Source organism: Habropoda laboriosa, unplaced genomic scaffold, assembly GCF_001263275.1.
Source record: "Habropoda laboriosa isolate 0110345459 unplaced genomic scaffold, ASM126327v1 scaffold2, whole genome shotgun sequence".
Classification (NCBI taxonomy): domain Eukaryota; kingdom Metazoa; phylum Arthropoda; class Insecta; order Hymenoptera; family Apidae; genus Habropoda; species Habropoda laboriosa.
The window spans coordinates 576,016-589,403 of record NW_017100190.1 but is presented as its reverse complement, the minus strand read 5'-3'; the positions used below and the strand labels follow the sequence as shown (position 1 = coordinate 589,403).

Genomic DNA, 13,388 nt, shown 5'->3' with positions numbered 1-13,388 from the left:
GTTCTCAATCGAGTCGATCGACACGTTTCAAACGCCGGTCCGCTCGATCGATATCTAAATACACCGCACGTAATATATTTAAAAATTAACGGATACAGTGTATAAAATAAATCGGAAAGAAAAGAAATCAGCTGACTGTCTCTAATTTGTTCGCGGCAGAACCTTCCTCTCGTTCCTTTCCTCCTGGAGGTTCCAAGCACCGCGATTAAAACACGATTCGGACCGGTTTCCGCTTGAAAAGTTGGAGCAGATACCCGGTCTCGAATTACGTACGTGTAGGAAGAGCGCCGAAGGAGGCAAGCCCCCTCGCGTGAAACGACGTGGGTGGACCACGGTAGGCGGAGTTGAAAGCTCGAGAAAACTCCATTTTGTAGGAGGAGGGCGGTCTCGACGTTCCAGCTTCCCCTCTACCAGGTGGTACCGCCGGCAGGGACACGATCGACCTCCTCGAGGTGGAGGGAACTCGAACGCGAACATTGCCGAACAGGAGTTCGCGATACGCGTGTGCTCGCTGCTTCTCGTCGCGTGAAATCGCCGCGCTCTCTCGCCTCTCTTCCCCACGGTCCTCCTTCTTCGGAAACCGGTCGATCATCGGTGGCATCGGTGGCATCGGTGACATCGATGCGGCATCCAGCCGATGTGAAAAGTGAAACGGCGACGGGCTTGTGGAGTGGAGTGATCGGACAAGGACAAAGGATGCTCAATGATCGAGGTGCCGATACGGACCGTTTACGGGATCAGAGCAACGCCGCTAGATCGCCTGTGCGGAACAAAAGGCCGGGCGAGCGGTAAACAGAAAACAGGAAAGGTCGTTGCGAGAGCCCTGGCTCCAACACAGGTTCATTGATATTTCCGCGAATCACGCGCGCGTTCGTATACAAACCTCGTGTACGATCTACAACACGTACACTTTGGTAGAATATCACCTAGATCCCTGGCACCGATTCCTTCAGTTTGCAATGATACGCGTCGCTGATAAGGATCGAGCTGATCACGCGCGCGTATCGTCGCCTTCGGCAAGTTACACATTCGTCGATTGACCGTGAGGATCGTGGGACATTTGGGAGATCGAGGATTCGATAGAACGAGAGCAAGTGAGATCGGCGGCAATAGCGAGGGATAAGTATGAAATTTCCGGTGTAACGTTTCGCGATAACCGTTTGGACGTTTCATTGAAAGAACGAGCGATAACGAAGAGCGCGCGCGACTCGTATCGCTCGGCAACGAGATCGAGCACCGTGATTAAGAAACAAAAAGCTGTCGCCGATTAGAAGGGAGGACGTTCGCTTGGAGAACTAACTAACTAACACACGTACGTAGGGGCACGTATGCGGACACGTCAAATGCAACTGGAACTTTGGCTCGGGCCGGAACGACGACGACGAGTTTTCCAGCGGTACGGAAACGAGCAAGAAAACTCTCGATACGGCGCGGTTCTATTCATTCACGGTTAATAAGAGAGGTACGCGGTGCTGGTAGAGGATGAGGACGAGCAAGAGAACGGTGCGATTACGGTGCGTACTGCTGTGATAGAGCCCTCCCTACCGAAACGAGCGGAACGTCATCGTGCTGGACTGCGATGGATCTCAGCACAACCCCGAGAAGAGCGGCAGAGGGTGTTGCGGACATCCAGAAGACCAGAGTCGCCAAGAGCGTGTTCAGTATCCGGAGTCTGGTCGACGTCGAGGAAGCCGAATTTCCGGTGGCCGAAGACACGGAAAACTCGCAAAGTGAGTTAGTTGTCTCTTCTTTCTCCGAATTCTTCAATTAGTACCCTAATACCTTCGGTTGGATTAATTCTATACCGAGAAGAGAAGCGACTCGTCACAACAGAACGGTTCGACCGCAAGTTCATTCGAGATTGGTTCCGTGTAAACACGGCTCATTCAAGGGACGAACGCCGGTACCGTCGCGTCGCGTCGCGTCGCGTCGCGTCAAGTCGCGTCAAGTCGCGTCCACTCTCAGACGATCGAACATCCAAGCGAGAACTTTCTCGAGGATTCGATCGATCCCCGCGTGGCCGGGGATCATCGGGAGAGACGAGAGGGATTCTAGGAACCGCGAGAGAGACCCCATTCGACATTCCACGGCCGAGAAACGCTCGTTTCAGCCAACTTTTTTGCCTCTCGGGAAGGGGAGCACCTTTTGTGCTCGGTGCTTCACCGGGAACAACCAGTCCTTGTAGAGCAATCGAGTCAATTAAGGCTCACTTATACTCGGTAAATTACGATAAGACGACGATTAAGTTGAAATTAGCTCCCTGCCCCTCTGGGCCCGGCAAAAAGTGTATCAATGTCGTTATTGCCGACACGTATCGAAGGTAAATTAATACACGTTTCCGACCGCTCCAATTAAACGTTACACGAAACGAGCTGGCTTTCTTTGCTCGATCGGATCTCCCCCGATCGGTTCACGCTCCTCGCGTCGCGTCATGCCGCGGCACAAACATTTCGACGGCTTATCTAACCAAGTACTTACATAGCCCCGAGAAGGGGGAGGGGAGCGGGAAAATCGTGCGTCGATCGTGGAAGCGGCGCGTAAACGTGTCCGACGCGACTCTAGCCGGGGCCCGGTGAACGGTGTTCTAGTTGGTCGATATGCAAAATAGCCGGCGACCGCGATAACTCGCATTACTCGACTTTCCTCTCTTGGAAAATAAATAGCAAATTACCATTTAGCCTTTGGCGATAAACCGAAACGAGCTCGCGCGATAACGGAATCTCATTTCGCGGGCACACCGTATCGCCTCGTTATCGGGTAATTAACAAGATAGCGCGCCGATTAACAAATTACGTACGCTGGCTCGTCACTGACCACGGTGTCGCCTCCCGTCTACCTCTCCTCCATTTACATACCTGCTGTTACATTTAATATCGAAACTCTCTGTCCTTGCTTGCAAACAACGAAAACTATTCTCCGTCTGTTTATACAACCGATCCAACGGCTAATTTTACTAACAAACTACCTGCCCGATAATCGCTCGAACGGCGTACCGTAACGTTATCGTTTGTTTCGTTAGTTCCTCCGTTTCCGACAGGACGCGTCACCTCCGTGACTCGAGGAGAATCCACTCGCGTGACTGATTTTTACTTTGTCTCGATGGCAAACGGCGAGTCTGGCCAATGAGGACACGCTTCGGTCGATTGGTTTCCGAGGGTTCGAATTCGACGACCACCCTCGAGAAAACGAAATGGCGGCGCGGCGATCCGCGAGGGTTGAACGTCGCGTCCAAGGGGTTCCAGGGCGAGCGACTGCTCGTAACACAACGAGCATAGCTGATTGCGAAAAAGAAGGAATGCCCTCCTCTCAATAATGCGCCGCCTCGAAGCCCATAAATAACCAGAGTCGGAGTTTTACGCGTGCGTATACACGATAGAGCGCGGAACCCGGTGATTGGTCGGGCCGGTAGAGCCGCTAATTGTGTTTTATTAGCGTCCTCTTGCCCCTCGTCGCCGCCCAACGTTCACGATCCTCGCTAACTAACCTCCGCCCATGTACTAACCATAAACGACATTGTTATTAAGAGTCCTTACACTGTGTCTAAGCCCCACACACGGTGGATCGCGTGCGTGCGTGCGTGTGAAACGCGCGGACCTCTCCTCGCAGCCTCGTTAGGGCCGGTTAAACGGAGGGAACCTCCAACCTCCGCCTTCCTCGTCCTAGTCGCAGCACACTAACAATAAGTGAAACTTTCAAATGTCCCCTCGCTCTCTTCTTAACCGTTGTAATACTTTTCCGGCGGAATTGGAGGGCGAAGGCGGAGACGAGCTGACCAATTTCCCCTTGCCCCTGTCACTCCCTCCCTATGGAATACCCGCAGGGGGCCGAGATTCGAGAGAAGAAGGAGTAGGAGGAGAAAGAGCGTAAAAGGGGCGAGGGCAAGTCTTATTACGGCGAGCAGAGACGGGCATGCCGGTGCAATCAAATAAATTAGCCGGAATTACGGGAGTCGCGAACCGATGCTAGCGTAGGCGCTCACCACTCGTCCTCGCCACCAATTAGCAGAGCTTTATCGAGCCCTCCTCGGGCATACTTCACCCGGGCCAGTTACCTATCCTTTTCCCACAAATTCGTCCATGTTCCCGAACAGCATCGCTAAGATCCAAGTACATCTCCCCTACCCCCCACACCGTTTTCCGCTCCAAGTGGTAGCGCACGAACGAAACTAGAAAGACGGGACGAAGAATCGTTTTCCCTCGGAACGACGCCATTTATTCTCCGTGGATGCTAGCCCCGCGAACGGATTAACCGAACGAGTTCACGCGCGAACATGGACGCGGACGTCCATCCATTCTCCGCGCTGAGCCCATTAAAGCGCATTACTCGGCTAATGCTCGATTGTAAAATAGAACGAGGTGGAAGAAGAGAAAAAAGAGCGGAGAGGCTTATCGATCTTTCCGCGGCTCGTTTCAATAGCTCGCGAAACCGTTTCGCCGGTGTAATAAGAGCGGTGTAACCGGGTAACGAGCCACGATCCTCGTGGGAGTGAGGATGTGGCAACCGGCCGGCCGCTATTCCTACCTCCTAGGTCTGCCTAATAACGGCAACAATATCGAACGAGCGCGTCGCGAAGCGAAACGGTTACCGCGTATTCTTGCGTGACGCGTTATTAGCCGATTGGCTCATTAATCGCTCCGTCGGCCCGAGACAGCCTAACCCGCACCCTGCCCCTACTCCACCGTCCATTTCGATACCGGGTAATTGCTAATCGCTAATTGCGAGCTCAAACACTCCATCCAATTAACTACTCCCACTGCTCAGCCTCGATTCGACGCCTCCATCTTTCACTCCGCTCTCCCTCACTTCGCCCTACCTTTCACCCCTGAATTACCGACTTTTCCAGCGTGACGGAGGATCCTCCGGGAGGAAGGGAGAAAGGGAGAAAGAGGCGATGGGAACGAACGAGCCCGGCTCGAAGCCGCAGTTTTCTTCGTTTTTATACCGATCACCTGTGTTAAGTGGATGGGGCTAATCGTTGGCCAAATACCGGCGTCATGTGCCGTCCGAGATAGACGAGGGTGCGATTTCTCGGAGGAGCGCGTAAACAGCCCCAGATGCGAGGTTCGACGCGAACAGAGGGAGGGAGAGAGAAAGGAAGGGGAGGAGGAAAGAAAGGTTCGCGTACCCCTTTCGATCAATTAGGGCTAATAAATGGCGTCCACGGTGGGGTCGTTGATGGCAAGGGCGGGATGGGACGGGGAGGAAGGGAAATATTATTGGAACGGGCCGTCAGGTCTGTAGGTTTATGCTATTAAAAATGTAAATATCTACCGGCGGCTCGTTATCGGATGTAAATATGGCGGCGGCGGCGGCGGCGGGCCGAAACGGCAGATGGGAGGGGTGGATTTCCAGCTCCTTTGTTTCGTTATTTATTGGAATGTGGGCCACGGCTGCAGGAAACCCACGCTCATGCCTCTCCTCCACCTTACAGACGGAGGAACGGTATTCTCTTTCGCCTTCGACCCTGCCTCCCCGACGTTTCAATCTATCCACCGACGTTCGTACGCATACGTATGTTAGTACATACATAGCAGGTACCACCTCTACCTTCCGTTCCCGCCGCAACACCGCGTGTCCGCAGGCTAACGCCAATTAAACCCCGAATTCAATTTAACCTTCACCATTCGCTCCGTTAGTTCGTTGCACTCCGACTCTCCAATTTCTCTCCGCGTAAAAGCACTCTCATTCGACAGACTGTACAATTCCGTCAATCGGTCCGAAGGGCACCGCGACTTTCCCTCTCTCTCGGCTTTTTCAGCCGGCCACTTTTGATATATGACTCAATAAAACGAGACCCAAGGCGGGACCCGAGTAAATATCAAACGTAGAGTGTTCACCTCGTTAACTTGTTCTTCGCTCGCTGAGAACGCATCGACATCGGTAAAAGGAGAAGAAAAGAATCACCGTGGAGAGAGGGGGATACGTGTTAGCGAGGAGAAGGTTAATTAAAAGTTCCGGTAATTAACGCTAAGCGAATCGACGGTGAAAATGAAAAACAAAGCGGACAAAACAAAAGGGAACGGTTTTTCAGGTTCCGTCACGTTCGAAAATTCCACCTCTTTGTTAGCTTTACCACAACACCGAGCGCAACTTTGGTTGTCGCGCGACCAAGTGATAAATTACGATATCTGGCTTAATGAAATACGACGGTAAGTCGACGAGGAGTTAACCACGTTGCTCGAACGTGTCTCTCTCAGGCCGGTCTGCAGTCGGGCATTGCACACACTTCATGCCCCGCCGTCAACCCGTCCAGGCTAGGCACAATGAAACCGTACTACGCGAGTTACAACAGTAATGTCTCCTTATCAGATCTGACCGTAGGACGAGATTGTTTAGATTATCGGCAGGTGCGTGCCTTAATGACCGGTAAAATTATACCCGTAATTACCGACGTCCTAAAAATACGCGCAAGACCTTCGCGATCCCTTGTAAAGATAGCGCGAAAAGTATCGTTTCCGAAACGCGACATTACTCCGACGTTTTTTCGTATCACCGACTTGTCGATTGCGCGTCACGCGCCACGGATAAAGTCGCTACTTTACGACAGTTATAAAAATTCATTTTCACCTAACCCCTCGACGAATTCTCCTTAAATATTCTAGAGCCAATTAAAGAACACGGAAAGCGCGTGTCGATCGATTTTCTGAGGACCGTTTTTTGCCACGGCACTCGACACGCTTCGACACACCCAACAGATTCTGCTTCTTTTTTCGTGTTCGCGATTCGACGGAGAATCGGAGCAACTCGTCGCGCGTCTGATCGCTTCTTTCCTTCGATTCAATCTTCTCTCGTCCGGTTGAACGGACAGTGTTTGCATTTTTTCCAACTAAGCCTCTACGACGAAATTTTTCTTCGGCCGCACTCTCGGGGGAAAAAGTTTTTAATGGTCGTGCTTCACGGGACACGCGTATTTTCTCCCTTTCCGTACCAGACGAGGACGTAGAAGAGAATGGCGGCGACGTCAACGACGACTTGTTCGACTCGTCGACCCATTAGACTCGCTTTACCGCGTAGATAAATTGAACCAAAGAAATACCCTAATTTATGGTCTTAAAAACGTAAGTGGTCGTTACCGCGATCGCGATAACTTGGCTACAACGTTGCTGACATATGTTGTCCGAGTACTCGGTTAATTCGTCCGGTATCTGATTGCGCATGAAACGAAACGCTCGAGTTTATCCTACCGGTGCGATCGCCACGAACGAGTTTCGTCGATCGTCCTTCTCCACCGAGACGCTCTCCAGTCCAGCTGATAGAGACGAGTCGATTTCGAGCCACGGGCTTTTTTGCCTCCTCGCCGCTACGCCGAGATTCGATTTGTCCTTTAATCGCGTGCACAATAGAGGCGGCGCGCAGGTGTCTGTAGCGGAGACGAAGCCAGCGTAGCAAAACGCGCCGTTTTATCGGATCTCTCCCTTCTCTCCTAGCCGCTGCTAGGAGCAGTTCTTTGTCGTCGTTCGTCACCGTGCTCGTCATTAGTTCCGCGCCACGAACCAACCATCCACGTCCCCCCCTCTCGCTCTCTCTCTCTCTCTCTCTCTCTCTCTCCGATAGAACCGAACGATGACAGCAGCCATGCGACCACGTCTTCCGGTCAATCACTTCCTCCCTCTTTCCTCGATAATTTATCCAAGGTTGGAGGCGAGGTGGTTTCAGTGGGAGGAAAGGAAACGTTTTGAGTGATTCGAGGAGCGAATGACGATTCCGAGAATCCATTAGGAAACACGAGTTTAACACGATCGTCGATTCGGAGGCCAGGGCCCCGAGGAGGATGCCAGAAATACCGATGGCTGGTCGGTGGCAGGACAAGCATTCCTGGCGACGGTGGCCAGCGAGCAAAGTGTTTTCCGTAAATTCGGTTAAGATAGGAGGCCCACCACGAAGTCGTCCCGCTATTCGATAACGGCTCGTCCCTCCTTTCGAATACACGCCAGCGAACACGCAAACGTTCTACCCTGCCAACTCTAACCGACAAATTCTCCTATAATTCGCACTCGGGCAACCTTTATCCGGCTTAATTAGTTCGCGACGTGGTAAGCACGCGTTCCCCGCCTCCAATTTTTCTACTCGCGACGGATTACGGACTGGTTGACTGGCGCGATCACCTGCGGACCCGCATTAAGCGTTCTTCGAGTCACGTGGCGTGGCAAAGCCATTAGACGGTACGGCCCTGGTCGGTTAAGAGCAGCCACCCTTTTCTTCTCCTCTTCTCCCTTTTCCCTTTTTCTCTCTGACGAGGTATTCCGCTATCTGCCGGACGGGTGCACGCACCAGCAATGAAGTGGCACTTACGATTAGACCTTTCGAAGGTCCACTTACGCGATGGTCCACTAAAAGTTGGCGCTGCTCGTAAATCCAGCCAAACGCGAGCATTTCCCTCGGACAATTTTTCTGTCTAGACGGCTCACCGACGTTCGCCAGATAAAAGTCCCGGTTCTCCCTCATCCGGACTTTTCTCGTTTGCTCGGTGGCGATCGTGTTACAAGTTTGCACGGTTGAACACGCCGCGCCGTGTGCGAGCTCCTCCAAAACAATCGAGGGTCGTTTACCTGTGAATCGGTCGCGAGGCCATTACGGCACTTTAGCCCGACCCGAAGACAGAAGGTTTGATTTATATTTATTTTAGCGGACAATCGCACTTGTCGCGAATCATGGATCACCGGTTGTTTGGCCCGTATATTAAGATTCCTAATGACGATATCGCGAAAGCCGGTTAATATGGCCGCGTCTCTGACCACGGCACGTTGCTTAATGGATTCTCCGAACTTAGCTCGCATGATTAATTTCGCATCGATGGACCGGCGAGAAATGGAGAAACAACGTCTCTCCCTCGCCAATTGTACCACCCTTATTAATATCTATCGTCGAACGCGAAAAGTCTGCCTTCTTAACGAACACCGTTTCGATAACCAGAAGAGAGAGTTTGCGATCTTAATACAGAGTAGCGCAACGAATCGCGTAACAAAAGAGGGTAACAGCTCGAACGAAGGTGTGGCTTGTTGGAGAGACGAAGACAGAAGGTAGGGGTATCGCGTGCGGGATAATAAACGTGGGCCAACATTAATTATCGTTATCAGAGTCCTCGGTCTGAAGCGTCGAATAAGCGGAGAACGCGAGGCTAGAACTCGTGTGAGTTATGTAAATACAAAGCGCACAGGCCTACGTAGCTAATGATGGAAACGAGACGCTCTATCCGAACTTTTATTCGACGAGAAAAAAGGGGAAGGAAGAAAGTAACATTTTTCACTCACCCTTTTTCAGCTGCGACGCTGCGACGCCTCCGGCTCGCGTTCGCGCAGGTGAACGTCGTCGTCTCTGAAACACAACAAACAAAAGGTTAAACAACCGTGTGAGAATTTTTCACGAGCGAGGAAGAATTTCCAAAGTACGGGACAAGTATCGATAAACGCGCGACGCAGACGCGAAAGTATGCCCCCGACCGTCGGTAGATCCAACCAAATGTATACGTTTACGGGTCTATTCTCCGGTTATTTTCTTACACAACGCACGATGAACGCAAACCAATTACCAATAGCCGCGTGAAAAAAGGAAGATTCATCGCGTTGATTAGCCCCGGTCCCGGTACGTCCAATAAAAGGCTTAGTTATCGTCGTCGAACCTCCGCGGCAAGGTTTCCCGGTTAATTCGCCCGTATTTCATGCATTTAACGAAAGAAAAGCCGGATTATTTTTAGCAAGGGGGAGGTTTTTATGCGTCTCCGAATCCAATCATAGGCGTCTGGTATTAACGAAGGCGGGCAACGGCTGTAGTTGGCCTCGCGTGTGTCTAGATTCGAGATTTCTACGAGAATCGGGCCCGCGAGTTGCGTAGCCGTTCGAAACCGTAAAAATCAGGGAAGTTTATTCCCCGCGACTTTAACCAACGATACGCGCTCGCCAGGAGCATCGAGAATTCGGGCTGGACGATCAATTACGAGCAATTACGCGAGCAAACCGGCGACCGTCCGATAGATATTCCAGAATTCCTGCGTCGTTGTTGAGCTGGCATACCGTCCCTCCTCCCGATCCCCGACATGGGGACGCCAGCCAGCTTGCCGCTTTTTCTCGATCATTGGCACGGTAATTGTCGCGATTGCTCGACGGACTCGCCACGCGAATTTTCTCGTATTCGGGTCAGACTCTGCGCTCTCCTCGAAAAACTTGTAGGATCGAACAGATGGCAGAGAAATCTTGGTGAGGAAAATTCGTAGGGGAGGAATTTATCGGTTAAAAGGTGGCACGATCTTGGAAAACGTTTCGCGATATTGTTAGAGGAGTAACGATGCGCGGAGGGTAATAGCCGCGGTGGTGAATAGTATATTCTATCAAATTCCGTGAGATTCGTTATCAATAAGACGCGTTACGAGTCGGCCGTTAGCAGTGGTCGTGGATATCGTAAAAGCAAACTGCAGCTTCGGTTACACGTGTTTCCCCGAAGCTATAGATAAAGTAAAAGGCCATAAAATACTCGGCGTTTCGATTAACGAAAGGCGCAGATAAAATGTGGAAGCTCGGTGAATGGGCGGGGCGCGGTCCGCGGTCCAAGTGGGCACCAGGCAGGACGTATATAAACGCGTGTAAATCGACGAATGCCCGGGCAAATCAAAGTGTCGCATAATTACACCGATATACACGCCGGCTAATAATTACAAAACGCGCGACCAAGGAGGAACGACGCGCAATTAGGAAGTATTGCAAGTTTTACGAGTGCATATATAATTCAGATATTGCACGCTGGAACGAGCCGTTTCGCCAGCCCTTTTTCTTCTTCTCTTCCTCTTTGAACGCGCCAATCCTCCCCGATCGCGAGGCCGGGGGCATTTTTATCGGCCACCACCTATTTTCCGAATCGTCGCGTAAATACTAATGTATTTACGATCTTCAGTCGTAAGTGGTTTTTTTCAGTTAAGTTTATTACACGGCCGACCAACGAATCGCTTCACCGGGCAATATAAGTCCAACGTTTTCGTATCTATTTTCCTCCAAAGAACGAGTTAATTAAACTGCTGGAATACGAGGCTCCTCGTGAAACGTATAAAACGAGCGACAACGATGCCTAAAATCAATGAAAAATGGATCGATCGTATACCATCGTGACTCGAGCCTTGAGGACTCAATTACTCCAACCGCCGTCATCGTCGTCGTCGTCGTCGTCGTCGAGTGAAAAAGTGCGGCGAAAATTTCAACCACAACCGATCGTGAGATCGCGAGACGGCCGATCCGAAAATGACGAAACACAACCGTGGCAAACCGTGGCAAATCTATTACGGTTGCGTGCCCCTACCGATAGAATCCGATAGCGTGCCTTTCGCCTAACTGGCTTTTATCGATCCGAGATATCTCACGGGTTTGTCGTTCGTCTCGATCGACCCGTCAGACCGACTACATGTACCCACTTTCCCCCCTTTAACTAATTTCTCAGTAAGATCTAAGATCTACGCAGATGCCGTTGCTCCAAATCAGATTTCTCGTTATTGTTAACGAGACCGTTTAACCGTTTCTTAATCGACCGCAAAACTCTCTTTACGAGCAATATCCTTGGAACATTGTCGCCGAACCGGCACGGCGATCAAGGCGCCCCGTTCGAGAACGCGGAACGGTTCAACGTCTTCCACGAATTCCTCCACTTTATCCGACGTGACACCGATAACCACCGTAACGGTGAACCGTTCGATTGCCGTAGAAATCAACTCCGATAAATGTTTATCTGCGGAGCGAAACTAAACTTGGCTTCCGTATCTTGTATCGAGTCGCGTGCTGTATATCGTTTCGTTTAACGTCGATATAATGCCGCTTGGTACGATCCCATTGTGTGTTTTTCTAATGCACTCGAGGCACGAAAGTCTCGCACAAAAATGTCGATCGTTTTACCCGATAACGACAGATAATCGGTGCCAGTCGGCGAAGAAATTTAATCGCGTCGGTTATTACAGCAATTAGCAACGTTGTTAGAGAATCTCGACGAAAAATTGATACGTCTCCTTCTGTAATTAATCGTTCGTTCAATTATAGATCCCTCGATTATAGATCCCTCCTTTCCCACTGTACTACCAAATATCTACCATTACTCCAACGATCGACAATCGGCTGGCTCCTCTTCGTGACTTCTGCCCGCCAGAAATGCTCGCAGACGAAAGATCGCAGACGCGGCGATTGTGCGGAGATAACGCCTCGGGACGGTGGTATAATTCAATTCGTGGGGGAAGCGAACCGACTGGCTGCACGGAGGTGGAGGTCGAACGAGTGGAGGCAAATGAGATCCAGTTAAATTTGAGTTTAGTAAGTTAGCGCAAAGTTGGCGGAACTCCGTGGTCCGTCACGCGGGCCCCGCAGAGAACACGGAGCACCGCGAGCACCGCGATAGCGTACACGCGGTGTAATTGCAATTAGCATATATCACATTGGCGTAGTTGGAGCGGGCAAAAGGGAACGCACGCGAACCGCCATTGGCGTACCCATCCGTGATTTCACGTGGGGACCAACCGAGTCGCGTTCTTCACCGGGGGAAAAAGTCCAGTGATCGGGATCCAGTCTCGGACGAGGGGATAAAAGCAGCGCCTACCAACACGATCCTCTTTTCCCTTAATTACCTACATATTAATTTACTTGGAAACGCGGGAACGAACCGACCATGCAAATAAAGAATTCTTTCAAAAGTCCGCCGTGCAAATTCATACGACCCTCCAACGATCAATTTTCTCGATCCTCCTAGGTGGACGCTTAACCTTTACCTTGCCCAAGACGCAACGAATCTCTCCTCTTTATGCTTTGCCCGCGCAGATTCGAGCCAGCTAGCCTTCCCGTTACACTTATTTATACGATTGTACGCCTAGACAGCCGCGTATTCGCTTCCTTTACTCCTTATCCACTGCAATTTACAGAGCAAACCGACGATTCCGTGGCGCGTTCCTCGCGATACAAACGCTTTACGGGGTGCAAGCAAGATGAACGCTCTATCGTACCGTATTATTTACACCGCACTTCCTGCACATTTTATATCGATTCGCCATCACCTTATTCGCTTTTACGAGAACCACCTACGGCACGAGTTTTCTACCTGGGTGGAAATTTTTACAAAGTTTTCACAGTAGTTTCTCTCTCTCCTTCCCCCGAGAGAGGTCGTAGCGACGTTGGCCAGCGCGTCGACGAAAAATCGCGATGCTTGTCACCAGAATTAGCGCGCGCCGTAAACCGCAGAGACGCGGAACTAATTTATAGCAAAGCGACTTGATTAGCAGGACGTTGCGCGGTACGGCGAGGAGAACTTGCGTGTCGCGACGTAAAATGTCGCGGGTGACGTTTACGGTGTCGGTAACATTGTTGCTCGCCGCGACTGTTTTCTTCGTCGCTCTGTTTCCAAGCTCCGAGTACGAAGGAAAAATTCGCAAA

At 51.2% G+C, this 13,388-nt stretch overlaps 1 protein-coding gene across 1 annotated transcript in view; it reads left to right on the top strand.

Annotated features, from left to right (window-relative positions):
- Nucleotides 1-1,579: 1,579 nt before the first annotated feature.
- LOC108579997 (homeobox protein aristaless-like) overlaps nucleotides 1,580-13,388 on the top strand; it is a 52,562-nt gene continuing 40,753 nt past the window's right edge. The window contains 1 exon segment of the mRNA XM_017943647.1: nucleotides 1,580-1,730. Coding sequence (XP_017799136.1) covers nucleotides 1,580-1,730 — 151 coding nt within the window.